Raw genomic sequence first — 18,894 nt, 5'->3', positions numbered from 1 at the left:
TTGGAGTAACTTCTAGAACTTTCCAGTAATATAAATAGTAGTATAAATACAGGGGCCTTAAGCCCACCAGTTCAGTTTAGTTCCAGCTGCCTAAGTGGATACATGTCTGCATTTTTCTGAGATGGCATCAAGAGGCTGCAAGCATCCAGCAGACGCATTTTGCTATGTCTGCGGCCAATTTATCAAGACAAGAGCGAAAAAGTACTCTGTGGAAGCATCTGCTAAGATGTGTGAGGCCTACAAGGCATATTTCGGCATGCCTGTCGGGGATCAAGACAAACCCTGGGCACCTCATTTCACCTGCGAGCACTGCAAAAAAAACTCTGGAAGGTAAGATGGACAATTGTTGCTCTGAATTTTATGTTATAAAATTTGTTAAAATTTTTTAAATTGTAAAAGTTTTTAATTTTAAAATGTTTTCCAATTTTCTGCATGGTGGACCCTACAGGCGGAATCACCTGTAACCAGAATGAGTGGCGCCTCTTCATTGACAGCTCATCCAGGAGCCTCAAAGCCGTGCTGCTCCATAATGGTAACAAGTACCCGTCTCTTCCCCTGGCTCACTCGGTGCACCTCAAAGAGGATTACAACAGCATCAAGACCTTGCTGGACGCCTTGAAGTATGATGAGTATGGCTAGGAGGTCATAGGAGACTTCAAAATGGTGGCATTCCTGATGGGTCTCCAAGGCAGTTTTACCAAGTTTCCCTGCTATCTTTGCCTTTGGGACAGCAGGGACACCAAGGCGCACTACCACAGGCGGGACTGGCCACAGCGGACCGAGTTCTCTGTGGGGAGGAACAACGTCAAGTGGGAGCCACTGGTGGACCCCCGGAAGGTGCTGATGCCACCACTGCACATCAAATTGGGCCTTATGAAACAATTTGTCAGAGCTCTAGATAAGGAGTCGGCAGCCTTCAAGTACCTTCAAGACTTCTTCCCTAAGCTGTCTGAGGCAAAGGTCAAAGCCGGTGTCTTTGTCGGACCACAGATAAAGAAGATCCTGGAGTGCAATGAATTCCCCAAGAAGCTCACTAGTAAGGACAAAGCGGCTTGGAACAGCTTTGTCGCAGTGGTTCGGGGCTTCCTGGGCAATCACAAGGCCGAAAACTATGTGGAGCTGGTTGAGACTCTGGTGAAGAACTACAGCACAATGGGCTGTAGGATGTCCCTCAAAGTCCATATCCTTGATGCTCATCTTGATAAATTCAAGAATATGGGAGCGTACTCGGAGGAGCAAGGCGAGCGCTTCCACCAGGATATACTGGACTTTGAACGCCGCTACCAAGGACAGTATAACGAGAACATGATGGGAGACTACATTTGGGGGCTGATTCGTGAAAGTGATTTACAGTATAATCGTAAATCTCGAATAACTACTCACTTCTAAATCTTTTGTAGTCATTTTTGTATTACTTTAGTATAAATACATGTTAATTTGGATTCATATGTTGTTTTTTCTGACTTTATGTTAACGAAAAGACACAAATTCGCCCGTTTTCTCATTGGAAATAGGTAAATTTCAAAATATCACTGTCCTGGTCACAAAAGCAAAGTTTGTGGGGAATAATAGCCATTTTCTATACTTTTGAGGCATAAGCAATTAGGAAATAACACTTACTACCCAGGAACAAAAATTGTGTTGCATAGTGTTGTCAGCACAATAAACGTGGGGTCATTAATAATGTCAATCAAGCCAATAAGAGATACGGAAATGTATTTTACAGCACTGTCTGGCACTCCTTTAACCCTTTCAATCCTGAATTATTTTTGTCAAGCTGAAGAATAAACTCCTTTATGGAGAATAGACGAGAACAGAACAAACATATATTAATACACAACCTCGGACTGGGACCCATGAGGTACCAGCGTGATTTCCACAGAATATGTTAACATACGGCGCCAAGATAAGATTGAAAGGGTTAAAAAGAAAGGGTATTTTTGAAGATTACTGTTCAGATAACCAAAACACTGCTGTCCCTCACCTCCCCATCACTCCTATAGATCTGCCAAGTAGAGCTCCAGATCATACTCGTGACCTTGTGATATTGGGGGTCATACACACTAATGCACTTTTATTGCAAGTCCGTGTCAGTCAATAACGTCAGTAGAAATACATTTGTATTTATTATTTTTTTTAGCCAAGAAGCATCCACTTCATCAGAATAGTAAATGCTCAACAACCTTCCATTACTATAACTATAGGAGTTTTGTGCAAATCTGCTTTCCATTTTGTTAGCATGTCACCATAGAAGTTAAGTTGATGTTTGCACAGCTGTAATGTGGTGGCTATATTTGAATCAAAACTAAATTAAATGAACTACCAATATTGTAATCATGCACTTAAACTACATTTGACACTATCTACAGCAACACCTCAACCAGATACCAATAGTGATCATTTGAGGCTGCTTTTTCAAGCAGGTGACAGTGGAGAATCTTCATAACCTCTGTCCTAAAACGTATGAACCTGTTTTTTCAGGGCACTCATTGCAGTGTATTTCTATGGTATGTACAGTACAGATTTTAATAACTGGGGGATACTCCCAGCCAGATTAATATAGAGCGACAGGATGTAGCACTGCCATGCAATATTATTAACACAGACCCCATAAAGTTCTTTGATTTCTAAAATACAATACCCCAGGATTGAAAGGAGAGTTGACTTGCACAGTTGCCCACCATGGCTCTGAGCAGTTAGAAAGACTTGCATCCCCAGGCTTTAATTTCCTAGGGGTTCAGCTTTATTTAAAAGGCAACTTATGTCCCCTAACTTCACACAAGAAGACAATTTGCAATGAACAGCATTAGAAATTTGTGAACCAAACGGAGAACAAAAAAGACCTGCACCAGTGATCATTGTATCCTGGGTCAGCCGGCAGTTCACCCGCTTGATTTAGGACATTATTTATAAATGTCTAGGTGAATGTGTCCTGTTTAATGCAATCAAACTGTTCTATCAAACTATTAAAATAACATAGGCTAGCAGATATTATAAAGCGAATATATTTTACATCCATTTGACAGTATCAGTAATACGATGTAGGTCACTGGTCACTGTATAGCTGTAAGCATCTTACTTTACAATAAAAAAATCAAAAATCTCACCAGATACCTGCAGTATTTCATCATTTCAGCGTTTTGCTATAATCATTGACTAGAAATAGTCTACAAAAACAGTTTGCCCTTCGAGAATAACACCAATTTACAGTAACAGCCATCAGAGGATGTATGTGCAGAATGCTTTCGACAGCTGACAAAAGTCAGTTTTTGGTTAATTTGCAAATTGTCAAGAGTCATGTTTTCAGGGTCTATTTATTTAGAATTCCTTAGATGCTGGGAAAGTAACACCATGTTTTAAAACAGCTTCCCAGGGAGAAAGAGGAGAGCAGGTACAAATATCACAAAAGAGGTTGTAGCAAACAAAATCATTCCATAAACATGGGGCTCCCAAGTGGCGCATTCAATAAAGGCTATAGCCTGGATGTCGCCGGTTCGAGTCCAGGCTATTCCACTGCTGACCGTGGATGGGAGCTCCCAGGGGGCGGCGCACAATTGGCCAAGCGCCACCCAGGGGGGTAGGGCTTAGGTCGGCCAGAGTGTCCTCGGCTCACCGCGCACCAGTGACACCTGTAGACTGGCTGGGCGCCTGTGGGCTTGCCTGTAAGCTGCCCAGAGCTGCATTGTCCTCTAACGCCTTAGCTCTGGGTTGGCTGCATGGCGGGCCTGCTGGTCGGCTGACGGCACACGCTTCTGAGGACAGCACAGCGTTAACGGTGAGCTGAGCCTAAATACAATTGGACATTTCAAATTGGGAGAAATAAAAAAAAACATCATTTGTTTCAGCAATGACATTACCCACATCAAACTGTTTCATCAGAATCTGATTAAGTGTTCCAGATATAGCTAAAAATGACAGACGAGCATTAAATACGTGACCTTCTCTTCTTAGGTATATTCTTACCCTGGTGGGGTGGTATAAGAAGAGAGAAACTACATAAGTTAGTTCATGATCATTTTTCGTCAATGCAGGTCAGTCATTGTCCTCTGTTGCCTTCTAAAATGCACCACAAAACAAACACATTTAAAAGTGAAAAGTTATCTTGACCGCTGTGCCAGTATAGAAAGAAAAAAATAAACTTAATGCAGGCCATGTTTATTTTAAGAGATAATAAGTAATGACAAACGAGATGAGACAGGGAGCAAATGGTCAGGGAACAACTAAACAAGCCCTGTAATTACTCATTTCGTACTCTTCTCTTTGCAGCCTCTCCTACCGAACTGGACAAGACACAGCAAACTGCGACACCTGTCGAAACAGCGCATGCATTATTTACAGGTTAGTTTGAAATTGCATTACTCTTTACTCTTCAGTTACCCAGGATTAAAAGTAACACACCGGACAGTGATCTTTCCTTTGGGTTAATCATTGGGGGGGGGGGGGGGAGAGAGAGAGAGAGAGAGAGAGAGAGAGAGAGAGAGAGAGAGAGAGAGAGAGAGAGAGAGAGAAAGAAAGAAAGAAAGAAAGAAAGAAAGAAAGAAAGAAAGAAAGAAAGAAAGAAAGAAAGAAAGGACAACATTTCGCTCACCGTAAACAGAACTGCTAATTTGTTGACAGGGCAGATAACGATGTAGTTGGGATTTTGCCGATACGAGTGCAGCTCTTAACCCATAATTTGGTGAAACAACTTTCCAGACACATCTTAGTCTGCATCTCCTAATGGCATTGATTTACCCAGGCCTGGGATTTTCACAAGAACTTTGTTTGAATAGCAATTTAAACCATCTGCATCAACTCTGGATCTCTTGGTCACGCGAGTCATGCTGGCCTAATGTTATGTACCAAAAAAGGATCGCGTCCTTGTTTTACCAGTTAACTATTTACAAGGTTGCGTTACTTTAAAGGCTTCTGTGTGAAAATTGCACTGTTGGTTAGGATTAACCAATTAAGAAAATTCAAGCAATTCTTTCAAATGACAGAATTCAAAGCATTTTTATCTAAGAACTTGATAAAAACAAAGGGATAAAGATTGACACTGATTACCACATCCAAAGGTTCTTTTAAGCTGTTCTAAGGATGACGTATTGTTTCAGTGAAATCCTAAGGCTAAGTCAGTAATCTTTCTCTGTTAACAAGAGCTGTAACCACCCCTAACATGCTATCTTTAAGAATACAATTGATGTTATATTTATAGAAGTTTTATAGCAGTCGAATACTGTAGTGAAGGTTTAACACTTGAGTCTGAATTTTTATATAACATTTAAGACGACTGTGAGCAAGAACATTAAGAAATCCATCCAGTTTACTGCATTAGAACTCCAATCTTGTACCTTCTCCTGCTGTATGTCAGTGCTGCAGGGCTTTAATATCAAGTAGGCATGATTATTTTAAAGTACACGCATATCCATATGAATAGATTACAGCTGCGTTATTGGATTTGAAGCATGTCATGTTTTGAAGTATTATAAAAAATAAAAAAACATGTGGTATTGTAATAGAACATATGCATCTGTTCCATAAATGGCTGAAGAAGTCAAAGTTATTAAAGGCTCATGATATCCAACATTAAGAGACAACACACTGTTATCAGGAGTGAACAAAATGAGCTTATCTGCCAAGACACTAAAAGCATGATTAAAAGCATGATTAATGTTTCTAATGTGAAAAATAAAAGATTCACTGGACTACGGGTCTTTCTTGCTAAATAAAGTAAACTATTTCTATTGTGTATAATGTGGAAATTACAAATTATACTTAATCACCAATAATAAAAAAAATATATATATATTTCATAATCTGTTTGCAAACTAAAGTAAATATATTGTATTTTTCAATCTATTTTTTATATATAAATAAATAAATAAAAAATAACTTTTCACACCAAGAGAGACGACATGCATCGCTGGTTTAAGTTGAGTGGAACAGAAGTTAAACAGCAATGAATCAATTGCTCTGTTGACTACCCAAATGCATTCTGTAATGTCAATGCGCTCCGAATGAAAAAGTGGCATGTTGAAATGATTAATGTAATTAATTTTTATATATAAATCTCGGAATACTAATGTGATACAGCGCATTTGCCACAGTCTAATTAAAGACCATTGCTGCATGAAAGAAGATTTAAAAGGATTCAATTTATTTTAAGACTGGTGCTTTAAGTCACACTCCTTGATTCGTTGTTCATTTGGAAACCTTATAATCTAATTATCTCATACCACAGTGCAGGAGTCTAATATGTTGAAGAAATACGTCTTAAATAATCCCGGCAGAATGCACATTTTGAAAGCATTGAAAGTTTTGTTTTCTGGTTGAGGTACAAAGAGACAAAAATGCATGACAAACCGAATCATCGCAGGAAATTGCCTTTACGTTTGGTGGATCTTATCTGGTGAAGAGGATACAAATTGAAACGTGATTTTAATTTATTTAATTTTTGGGGGGGGGCAAAATATAAAGTACTATCTTTTCAATTAGGTTAAACAATCTGTATGCCTCATTCCAAAACTGTTAACTGCAGTACCTTTACTGACTCTCATTAACTAATGGAAAGCTGACGCAGACTTCAGTGGCATAGCAGGCTGCCCATGGACTTTGTCTTTACAGTATATACGAAGTGCATGACAAACTAAGCCAAACTTAAACAGCTTTAGAAATAAACTTATTCTATATTTTAAATGAGAGAGTTTTCTCAATGTGCTTGGCTATGCTCATTGCAAAGCTCTTGAAACTATGATCCAATTCGGATTGTAATAGAAATAGGTCTTCCAACAGCACCTCTGGGGGTATATGTAATGCATAGAACAGTGTAGAAATGTAGAGAAAAAATAGGTGGTAAAATAATACTGGAATTTTCCAAAGATGTTGCTGAGTTAACGGTAGTCTTGGATTTTGACAGTTGGTTGCTACAGCTACTAAAAGCCACTTGAGGCTCTGGAAAGAAATACAACTTGGAAGGCACTCTACAGAACTCCAGATCAAATGTTACCTTCAGATTAGTGCAGTTGGGGTTTGGAGACTTGGGCACTGCTGCACAGAGAAATGAATGTGTAGTTACTGCACACATTCTCATATAGCCCCCTACACAGCACAGTAAGGTTAATGCAGTTCAATTTCAAGTGTTTTTTTTCAGGAGATGCTTTGTAAAGGTTATGCTACCTTGGAAATTCACCACAAAGGAGGAGCGGTTATTGTTTGCTGGATGACGGCATGATACAATAGCAGACAGAGTGAAAAAGCCGTTCACAATGAAACGGAAAGCAACAGATAACCCGTAGGAGTGCTGTAAGGGAGAATGCAGAGAAGGCTGACACAGGTCACTAATACCCATTCATGAACCTTTAACATCAAACCACATGCTAACAACCAGACCTCAGCAACACGAAAGCTATGACATTCACAGAAGCCTTTTGCATTTACCAAAAGACAGTGTTGCACTATCAGTTTGTAAATGGTCCATTCTTGATGCAGAGACACACATGCTGAGTAGTGACAGAGACAGATGCTTACAGGCGTTAATCCTACTTAGGTGTTGTATGTTATTATAAAGGCCCCACTTGCAAAGACTGTAGCATAAAACCACCACATGCCTTATAAACATGTGATGTATATCAACAGTATGTACAGAATATTATAGAATAAGGAATAGCAATGAATAGTTAAATGGGAATTGGATAAGTATTATTTAAGACTTAGAGACAGATGTATATTTATACATGGTATTCAATGAAATAGCATTATGATACTACAATAAAAATGTATTTATTTCTAAACAAAAACTTATGAGCCCCATAAAACAGCACAGTTTCGGTAAAGCCCTTTTTTTTGTTTTAATTACTATGCAATTGGAGGTTTTTATTTGTGTTTGTCATGTAAATTTTCCATCCTTAGTTCAATTGTTTCAATTACAAATATGTGAGCATGGTTGGAACACAAACTGGACTGGGTGGGCCAACGTTGCCCATCTCCACTTTGGTTAATGAGACAACCATGTCAAGATTAACACAATCGTGTTAGCACAGTATCGTATCAAGACTAATTAAGTTTGTGAAATTACTGTATGCAGCAATGACCGAAGGGTATGCTAGAATAAGACACACTGATCTTCAAAATCAGAATGGTAATTGAGTTCATTTTGTGTGATCAAAAGGCTTAAACCCATACTCCTGGTTAGTGTATTTAGTAGTAAAGTGAATTGTGCATGCAGAACATATGCCAATTTATCATGTCTACCAGTACTTGGAATTTAGTCTAGTCTAGAATCTAGTCTGCCTTTGACATTCTGCGATTACAGCATCTCTGGGTTAAAGTGCCCTTTCTGGTACTGCTTAAATTACCATCATTTCTGCATTTAAATACGTTTACATCACAAATCATTAATGTTGTGGATAGAGGTCTTTTGTTTAAGCCCTTTTCTGTTCTATTCTGAGTCAGTTTTCTTTTAATTATCCACATGAATAGTGTGGAAAATTATTCAGAATGAAGATCACCCACAATATTAAAAGGTTAAAACTACTTGAAAGCTAAATAAAAAAAAAAAAACGGTTTTCATTTCACAGAAATATTGTCTTATGGTCGGCAAGCAAGAAATTAATTTATCAAAACGTTTTAAAATCTGTAACAGTCCACCGTATGGAAAGAAATACTATAAATAAAAGACATATGGTAATGTTCACAATATAAAATAATCCATGTTACAAATTGGGAAAGTTTCGGCATGTTATAATTATTAGAGAACCTGGAACAATGCTGCCATGACTAAAATAAATTAACTGCTTGTAAAGATAAAATATGAAAATCAAACCTTGATTTTATCAAAGATTCATATCTTTAGTTAACCTTTCTTTGAATCCTCTATATACCTAGTAGATCATAACATATTTTTCTTCACACCAAGAACCGAACCACACAGACAAAGACAAAGACAAAGACATACATCTATCAAGCAAAAAAAACTTCCTCCACATTAGTAATTTCAGTCAGTGATCAATGAGTTGCCTTGATTCTTTATGGTGGATGCAGGGGAGGGATAAAGCTTTTCAAAATCTGCTGCCAAAGGCTTTGTTTTTACAATAAACCACATTTACTTTACAAAATTAAGGTGACCTATATTTTAGCTAGAGAAAAGCAATAAAATATCAATCCAAAAAAAAAAAAAACGTATTCTAGAGATCATACTGAGATTAAAAAAAAAATAAAAATCGGTGCACAGAAATATATATTTTTTGTAACTTTACAACGGGACAGTTTAGTAAATGTATTTAATTGTTTAATTGTGGTGGCGATTCTATCCAGACAGCCTCATAACAATGATTAATCGTATTGCTTGAATATTTTTATGCAGTAAACAATATCATTCAAAATAGCGCTCACCTGCACTCATTTATTTAACCTTGTGGCAGCAGGTAAAGTTTCTATTTGTTTAATATTTCTTGCTTCACACAGTCCCGCCCAGTCAGAGACTGAGAGCCAATCGGCTGCTGTATAGGTCTGATTGATGGAAACGATCCTCACAGGCAGGTGTGTTACTTTTGGTAACAATTAAGTAATATAATTCAATTAACTTAGCGACAGTTCGCACAAATTCACACTCACTTTACTGAATACATTGCAGTTTAGAGAGGCGAGTTACAAAACCTGACCTGCCTTAAAGTGTCCCGAGATTCTGGAGCCTGTTAGCAACCCTACTCTCAGATGAGGTGACACAGGTTGAAACGCCATGAAAGAAAATAGTGGGTTATGGCAAAGATGCAGCTCTCCTTTCTTGTAAAGGTAAAATAAATGGTTCTGTATTTTGACATTTCTGTTGTGGGGGGAGGGGACTAGCGGTAAATTGTGTAAGTTTCAAACTGAAATCCTATTCAAGGATATATTTCCATTCGGTAATAAAAATACTATTAACTAAAAGGCTCAAAACTATAGATTGTGCGCGTCCCTTGTTAGTAGCGGCCAGTCAGTTTTTCATTCAACAGTTTCCTTCAGTTTTCTTGACAGTTTTTGTAGCTTCGATATTCGTCCGAATCTTTTGAGATGGATTCGGTATTTCGGCCAAATCCCCAAAACTTGGATTTGGTGCATCCCTTATATATATATATATATATATATATATATATATATATATTATACCCACACTATATTTCATCAATTTATATCAACAGCCTAAAGCAAAAGATACAGGTATTTGGCCAGTTGAAATTAGCCACAACTAACCCTTGCACAATAAGGCTCAGTATTCTGCCATAATGTCTGGCTATCTAAAGTGACTTGTATCCCATTGGAAACCCCATGCATATATAGACTACATCTGATGGGGGCTATATAACAATTTAAGGTTCCTTCTTAAAAGTGTTGGATTAATAAATTCAACGGCGGACGTCACCAGTTCAGAGGGGGGGTTGTTTAGTTTCACAATGGGGGATTTGCAGTTGCAGTTAGGGTGGTGCTGCCATCTTGTCACTGTTGACATCCTTCAGATTTTCATAGTGGATTCCATTCCACTGCTAGGACCACTTTGCTTATCTGTTGACATTCAGTGCTGAATTTCAGAACGCAGCCATTCTACACCTTTTTCTACAGCACTGTCTGCAAATTACAGCATTTTCTAAGATGTTAGTCATGTGTTTGTCATCCTTAAATAACACTTGTATGTTACAATTTACATACAAAATAAAAATACAATACATACAAATAATAACTGTATGTCTTTTATAATGACAGGAAAACCCTACTGGTTCTTTCACAGCACACAAACACTAAATTAAACAGAATCTAGGGTAGCAATCCACAATGAACGAGCCTTATTAATATATCACTATTAGTGTAATTTACCATGCCTTATTAACTGCCATATTACAGCAGTTGTTTTGGGGGGGGGGGGGGGGGGTAGCTATGAAACCCTAGCAGTTACACAATGCAACAATGAACAGAATTTATCAATCTTTTTTTTTTTAATGTTTTCAGCCAAGAACAAGACACACAGAAAGACTTCTGATTTATCACTTGGGGTAATTAGTCACATATTCTGGACAGTGCATTAATTATGATGAATGGAAAAGAGGCATGCCTAATTGCCATCAGTGGCAATACAGACCTACAGCAGGGTAAAAGCTAAGTCGTAAATGTAAATGCTGTCCTTTAAAAATACCTAAAATAAGTAACCATTATATACAGCTCTGATCATATTGGATTATTAAGTGAAATTAACATGGCTCAGGAACTAATTCTAGGGCATTCATTTATCTTGAGATCCGGTAGAGCTGGTCTCTTGTGGAAACTTTACATTGGTAAAATAAGATAACCCGATTATAAAAACAATCTGGTGTTTTAATAACTAAGGTATGGCCTAAACCTATACTTTATAAAACATAATGTAGGTTAGGATCACGTTTCGATGAAAATAAATAAAAAAATGATGCCAACAACATATTTATTTACTTCATGCTGAGAATGGCTTTTTGTGCACTTTGCAATTTGTGTAAAATGAGGTCTAAAAAAATATTTAACCTTTGTTTACACTTAATTTTGTCTAAATGACTACATATTATATTCTAGGCAACATGAACATTACTGTTTTGAATACTTTAGAAAGCAAGCTAAACAAGTTAGATATAATGGACAGTGAATGCACTGTGCTGAACTTCATCATCCTGACCAGACACACATACATCATTTTGTGCAAGAACAATATTGGGAAGTTACTCACAAACAATCTGTAAAATAATCAATTAATGTTGCTTTTGTTGTTATTCATTTTTCATTCTGTCAGCATTTTCTTTGCATAACAGATCACGTCCCGCATTAAAAAGCTAAACTGAAATCCTTAAATGAAATGTGGGCTATCTAAGTTAATTAGGTGCTGGAGGAATGGGGAGTTTACAGTTTGTGGAAAATCAGTCTCAAGTCCCAGTAGTGCAAGCCAAGCTAGGAATCTGTACACCATTTTATGGACAAAAGCCAGCCACTGTTAGCAGCAGGAGGGCTAGGTTATTTAATGGCATGGCTTTAGGTTTGTCATTTGGAACTCCTCATAGTCTGTGACTGCTTATCTGTAGAAGGCGCTAGCCGACAAGGGAGAAGTTAGCCCCCACCACCACCCATACACACACTGTGCAAAGTAGAACGCCCCCTTGGGGCTGGAGAAGCAGAGCTAGATGATATCCAATTTGGGGTTGTGCCAATATTCCCTTTGTTTATCAAAGCTAATGAAACATCACTCCTAAAGACAGAAGTCCATATAAATCTAAATTGAAATATAAAAATCTCACCATTTCAAAAAAATTGACACGCATATTTTCTAGATGATTGAGAGTTTATTTTTGTACCATCCAAGACAAAGCTAAAGAGTCTTTTTTTGTCAGTGCAGATAGTCCTTTCGTTAACAAGAGTTTGAATTAGATTACAGCATAATTACATGGTTCTTTAGTGATTAATCCCTTAATAACTACCTGCATTGAAATGTGATTTTAAAATAGACTTGGAATTTTGCAGTGCAATGTATTTCCCTTCTACAGTATAAAAGAGTATGATGGAAGTTTGTTTTGGTCTTGGGGGGGGGTAGTGCCCCATATAGTTTTAATATAGTTTCCAGCAGTAGGCATTACCTGTAAGATCAGTAGAAAATACATTTCATGTGGACATTCTTTGTGAAATGAAAAGCAACAGAATCGAAGTCTGCATTCCGATGGAGTTGCGTGCAATAAGATGGCAAATATGAGCAAATGTAGTAAGCAGACATCAAAAGACTCACCTTGTGAATGCAACTGAAAGGCTCACTAAATTTTCATATCTCCAAAACTGATGTGTAATTCTGGCTTTGTGGCTTAAACTAAACTCAAAAGTACTGTGTACTCTACTCCAAAATTCTGCCACCGGGGAACTTAAGATGATAACACAATAAATGTTACCATCTACTGATACAGTGCTCCCCCTGCTTAGCACCTTATAACAAAAATACTTGAATTCTACATGGCTCCCATTTGCCCCATAAGGCTACTAGAATGGCCTTATGGGGCAAATGGGAGCCATGACCATAGTGCCCTATAACCTGCTCCACAGGATAAAGGGGGTGCACTGTAGAAGATTGCATCATCAGTCAACAGGATGGCACCATTTAAATAAATGCATTTCCCCACTTGAAATGATGCAAAAAAAAATAAATAATAATAATAATAATAATTATACTACTTTTCAGTACAATAAGAGGCACTTCACTTTGCAGACTAGTTATTATTATGCTGGCACAGTGCCTTAGAGTGCATCTGTATTACTATTACGCAATGTAATTCCTTGTAGAATGTAGATTGCCTACGGCTTTAAAAAGAGATCAAAGAATAACAAAAATAAAAGGAGGATCTGTGAGAATGCAGTTAATGCAGGCTCAATGATATTACAATACTCAGCTCTCAATCACCTTTAGTCATGACTTCCTTTTCAATAAAGAGCAGTATCTGCAGTCAACAAACTATTCTGCAATATCTGCAGTCCCAAATGCCATATGAAGGTAATAATGAGCATTTTTCTCTAATGGTGCTCAGACTAATTCCTCTTTTTTAATATATATTTTGACTATTTCTGTATGGTCATGGGTTAAAAGAATATGGCAGTGAAATGGTTAATTATTTACATGACAACACTGCTAATGGAACTTCACTGAGAAAATCATATAATACAGCTGTATACCAAACCTTAAGTGTATGTCTCTATACAACAGGCTTAAAAGAAACTTTTTTTTACTATTTATTGATAAAGTTCTAAGCTTATTGTTTGATAAACTGATAGGTGTACTTCACCAAGGCTATTAAATAAGAGTATTAAAACGTGAAATCAGGACAGAAGGGCAATGTATTCAAAACTCTTGAAAATGTATGACTAACAGGCAGCAACTCTAATATGTGCAGAATGCTACATCGTGACCCGGAATGCCATTTGAGTGCAATTAGACAGGTTGTTCTTGTGTCACGCACCCCCCAATGTAGACAGTACTGAAAAACACAAACATATTCTGATGAGAGGGTGGAGTGGGCAACCAGTGACTACAGACTATAGAACGGACAGCAGTTGGTATATTGTATGTAGAAAAAGACAAACCGAGATGAAACCCTTGATTAAGACATTTACATAACCTGCAGAATCATGAAGTCAATAATGCTCTAATATGAAACTGGAACATCCTAATCTCAAGGACATACGCCTTTGTAAGAGTGGTCTGTCAAAACTGCACAATACAGTAGCTCAGTGCATCTTTATGTAGTGCAAAAGCATAATGGCAAAAAAAGCATTAAGTCTATTATATTTAACTGAAGCAGCCATCCGGTACTTGGTATTAAACACTTTGCCTACAATGAGATTACAAAGCAATTTGTATAATTCCATTTTTGTAATAACTACATTACCGTTAAGGTACTTTTTAAATATTCAGGTTTTTAAAAAAAAAAAAAAAGGATACATGTAAAGCAATTCACTTGGCACAACCTGTTTTCAATTCAGTATCTGGAGTTCCGTAATTGAGAAATTACCAATCTGAGCTTGATTTTTTATTAAAATAAAAATATATGTCAAGCCATGACTTACTGCATTTAAGTTTGCAATTGCAGTTATGAGATTTCTATCTCTTGAAGACATGTCAAAATGCCTTAGTATATGACAAGAGTAAAACCAGAGAGAATGTGTTTAAAAAGTCGTATTGGCAATTTAACTGAACATGTTAAGAAAAAAAAAAATGGTCTCAAACGGTATCAGTTGTATTCTTAGAATCATCCATGAAACCACAGCCATGTTAACAGGATAATATTCTTCTATTGCAGTGTTGAGCTAGACTTCAAGCAACAAGAGGACAAACTTCAACCAGTTTTGAAAAAGCTCTGTCCATTTGAAGAAACTCAGGTTCCATCTCTGCCTTACCCCCAGGAGGGGTTTGCTTCAACACCGAAACGGAAATCCAAAACCGAGTCAAAGAAGCACGCCAGGTGGAAACTCTGGTTTCTTTGAACAGGACTCTCTGCTAAGAAATCTCACATTGTATGGCCTACCTTCACCAACACATGGATATTAGTTCTAAACAATCCTGGAGATTAAACACGAAATTGATCTGGAAAGAGGTATATTTAAAAAAAAAAAAAAGATCAGTTGCAAAAAGTGTTTACCTGGATAACACTCGATTGTTTACCAAAAAAGGGATTGACAGACTTAAATCATTTCCTGAAGCTGAAAATATGGTGGGTAAGGTGGGCAGTAAATGGGATTTATTTATTCATTTTCTACTAAAACTTGCCAAGTCAAAAATATTTTTTTATGAGTTCAGCAATTATTATGGTTACACCTGTTAATGGCGGGCAACCAAACGCTCAGCAATGCGCTAGAATCAAAGACTACGTTTTTCTGTTTTAGGTTTCTTTTATCCTGCCAGCAATCCACAAGATGCTGCTTCAAGTCCAAAAGGCAAGTCATAACTGTGTGGCGCTTGATTTTCATGATAAATCTGAAGAACTATTTTTTTTTTTTTTTTTTTTTTTTTTTACAGCAAATCAGATCCTGGACAAAGCACATTTTTTTCAAATCAGAGCCCATTCATAATCTCTATGATGAAACCATCAATGATTAAAAAAATTGTCTTCACACATTGTGAAGCTTTATATATATATATATATATATATATATATATATATATATATATATATATATATATATATATATATATAAATAAATTAGGTGACATGTCAGATATTTTGATTTATCTTCCATTTGCATCACCAGACTTCTAGCATGTCTACTGCTCCTCATCAAAGGGGTGTGTGAGTGTGTGTGTGTGTGTGTGGGGGGGGGGGGGGGGGCAGCAATACATCTCCTAAAGTCAATACATACCTTTAGACACTACAAGCTGACAGGGTCAAGCTTCAAGACTCCAAGCCTTCTATTGGGAGAATTTCTAATTTGCTTGTATAAAAATATTATGCCGCTTTCTAATTCTGGAAACCCCAGCTGTATTATACTATAAAAGAATAAAACAAAAAATGTTATTTTTTTAAAAAAGTATTTGTTAAAATTAGTCAACAAGGTATTTTTTTTTAAATTATATATATATATATATATATACTTAAACTGTAATTAAAGAAATATGACTATCCGTTAATAGTAAATTATGCCGCTGTTCAAAAAATAAGTAAAAGGTCAGGAAACGTGTAAAGTGCACAGTATTAGATTACAAAGACCCTGTGCAACTAATACAAATAAACCATGTTTTATTTGACATTTCTTGGAGGAGGTTTTAACTAAAATGTGTCATTTACATTCCTTTTTTTTATTTTAAAACACTCACTAAAACATTAATTGAATATGTTGGTAAACATATTATTATTAGACATGAATGAAGTTTTCCCTCTTGTTTAAATGTAAAAATGATCAAAAAATACAATGAGGCATCTCCTTAGTGCCCATCCTTCTTAGTTTCTCCACATTATCAAGTATGTATTTGTCTTTTAACAAAAAAAAAATATGACATTAATATTTCCCTATTAGATGTATTCACAAGAAAATGTATGAAAAAAAAATATGAAGAACAAAGGTCTACTGTTAACGCCTTAGTCTTATTAGAATTGTAACGTTTGCAAATATGCTTTGCATTTATAAATCATCTCTTCATTTAAAACAACATAGGAGCCAACAGCATCCTTAGTGCTTAGGGGAGCATCTGTAAAGTATAAAATGGACTGGAGAAGATTTTTTTTTAAATAGACAGGTGGAGATAACTAAAAGAGAAAGTAAAAGGGCAAATGTAGGGGCAGGGGGAGATATGTCTGTCCAACATTTGATATTGTTGACAATTTTTTTTTTTTTTTTAATTTTGACTTTAAGAAGAGTAAAATGATAGCAAATTCCACACAGCTCTAATAATGATATTCATTGGAAACTTTCCAAAAGCTCATGTTTGCACAGGTGCTGTCTTAAACAGTCACTACAAAAATTCTTGTGTTCTGTTGTGTAGACCACCTAAACTGGGTTTTAGTTCAGCCCCCACAAAAAGGTATTACACTAAAGTACCACTGTAAATAGCACGAGAGCACTGACTGTATTGTGTTTAGGAGATTGTATGGCAAGGAAACCTTGTAGCAATCACACAGCTTATCACAACAACTGAAAAACAGGGCCATGATTTTTGGGATCCAATGCCGCTTGTTTAACGTACAGCTTTATAACTCAAGTGCACAATTAGCAGGTGTTTTGAAAATGTTGTCTTGAAATACTACTGTACCAAATCATAGACTCATTTGGGACTGTGACTATTGTCATGAACCACACACTTCAGAAGGTGGTCAATAAAGAAAACGGGCTACCATTTTACCAAACCGAAACTTTGAAATCGGCTACTTCCAAAACAATGATGATTAACACAAACATGTTCAATGAGGAATTCAAATGAGGAGCTGTCCATATGTTGTGAAGAGGGCTAATTCTTAGAGGTGTGCTGATTGTTGCTGTTTTTTTGTTCTTTAAATAATCAGAGACTGGCCATAAAGCAGGTGTAATACAATGATTTATATTACAGAAAATATGTACTTTTCATCTCCAACTATACAAACTACAAAATAAGGCACCAGAACACATTCCTAACTAGAAATCTGTGCCAAGGGCAAGAGGTAAACAATTGTCCCATTATTTTCCATGTAATGCTGCTATGTTAACTGTTGGCTGTCTTCAATGAAAGAATATTTCAGCACACCGCCACATCTTGTACATGAGTTTACTCTAGTAGTACTACTGTAGCATAAAGAGAGACGTAGACGTTTATCTGTATCATGAGGTAAGTGCAATTGATTTATTATGTGCAATATTGTGTATTTTATACTGTTTTTAAGTAAAATTAAAACATTTATGATACAAACCTTTCCACAACTTGAATTGTCAAGAACCACATCTGGAGTTCACTTCTGTTGTTATTTTATGAATACAATTTCATGTAGGTCATTATTTTTATGAAGTACGTGGAATGTGACCAAAGTGTGCCAATTCTCGTCCATGGGCATCTCGGTTTTATGCTTTAGTATTTTGGTATATGGGAAAGCAAGATCTTTTTGTACTATAGGAGATGTCAATGATCCATAGTTACCTATAAATGCTATGCTGTTCTTAGGCATCATACATGTACCACAGCTGGGTGGTACCAATTTCACACTTTAAACATATACAGTGGGAATCATCATGAACTTACCCAAGAGTACAGTAGCAATTGTTCTAAAGCCCACTCCAACCACTGAAGCCAGGGCTCCAGGGGTACAGACTGAAATGGTGGAAATGGTAGAAACACTCTGGGAGAAATGAAGTCAATCTATTCATCTGGTTTCTTGTACTGGTTTCGTGGAAAAAACTGCTGGTCATTTGCAGTGGAATGAACCACTCACAATTCAGCTGTAATTGTGACAACATGAAGATTTCGCAAAGAATTTCTATTCCAGAAAGTCTTCAAGTTGAACAAAAAAAAAGTGACACCAAGGTTCCAGGTCCATTGGGACAAATCAAACAAAACATACTGTGAATACAAACAGGAACAGTCAGTATGTGTCAAAAGACAAATCACTTTAACAGCACTGTTTGTACTCTTCTCAAGAACTGCTGATATAACTTGACTCACATTAGCTTGCCAAAGGCAGGGGACACAACCTCATGAATAGTGAATGTTTTTAGCAATTGATCTTATTTATATGTTTTGCTTTAATTTACTTTAAATATCAGCAAAGTAATGATTTATAAAATTCATGTTCAACTTTATATGTTCTGTTTTTATTTATTTAGTTAAGAATCAGCAAACGTAGCGATTTATCAAAGTTAAGACATCTGCTTTAATCACTCAAGTGACTGGTTTTACAAGCCACTATTATCTGTAATCCTGGACTACTTAAGGTAACT

General features: G+C 36.6%; 2 protein-coding genes across 5 annotated transcripts in view; one reads left to right on the top strand and one right to left on the bottom strand.

Moving 5' to 3' along the window:
- The window catches only part of LOC117418398 (inhibitory synaptic factor 2A-like), a 29,278-nt gene extending 13,767 nt beyond the window's left edge, over window positions 1-15,511 (top strand). Inside the window, exons 3-4 of the mRNA XM_034031394.3 lie at window positions 4,267-4,338; window positions 14,799-15,511. Of these exons, the coding sequence (XP_033887285.2) occupies window positions 4,267-4,338; window positions 14,799-14,982 (256 nt within the window). The 3' untranslated portion in view covers window positions 14,983-15,511. The remainder of the gene's footprint in view (window positions 1-4,266; window positions 4,339-14,798) is intronic.
- The window catches only part of LOC117418396 (dedicator of cytokinesis protein 1), a 198,132-nt gene that overhangs the window by 113,900 nt on the left and 65,338 nt on the right, over window positions 1-18,894 (bottom strand). The gene's annotated exons all lie outside the window — the stretch shown is intronic.

The sequence above is a fragment of the Acipenser ruthenus genome, chromosome 13, assembly GCF_902713425.1.
Source record: "Acipenser ruthenus chromosome 13, fAciRut3.2 maternal haplotype, whole genome shotgun sequence".
Taxonomy (NCBI): domain Eukaryota; kingdom Metazoa; phylum Chordata; class Actinopteri; order Acipenseriformes; family Acipenseridae; genus Acipenser; species Acipenser ruthenus.
This window is presented reverse-complemented; position numbering and strand designations above follow the sequence as displayed.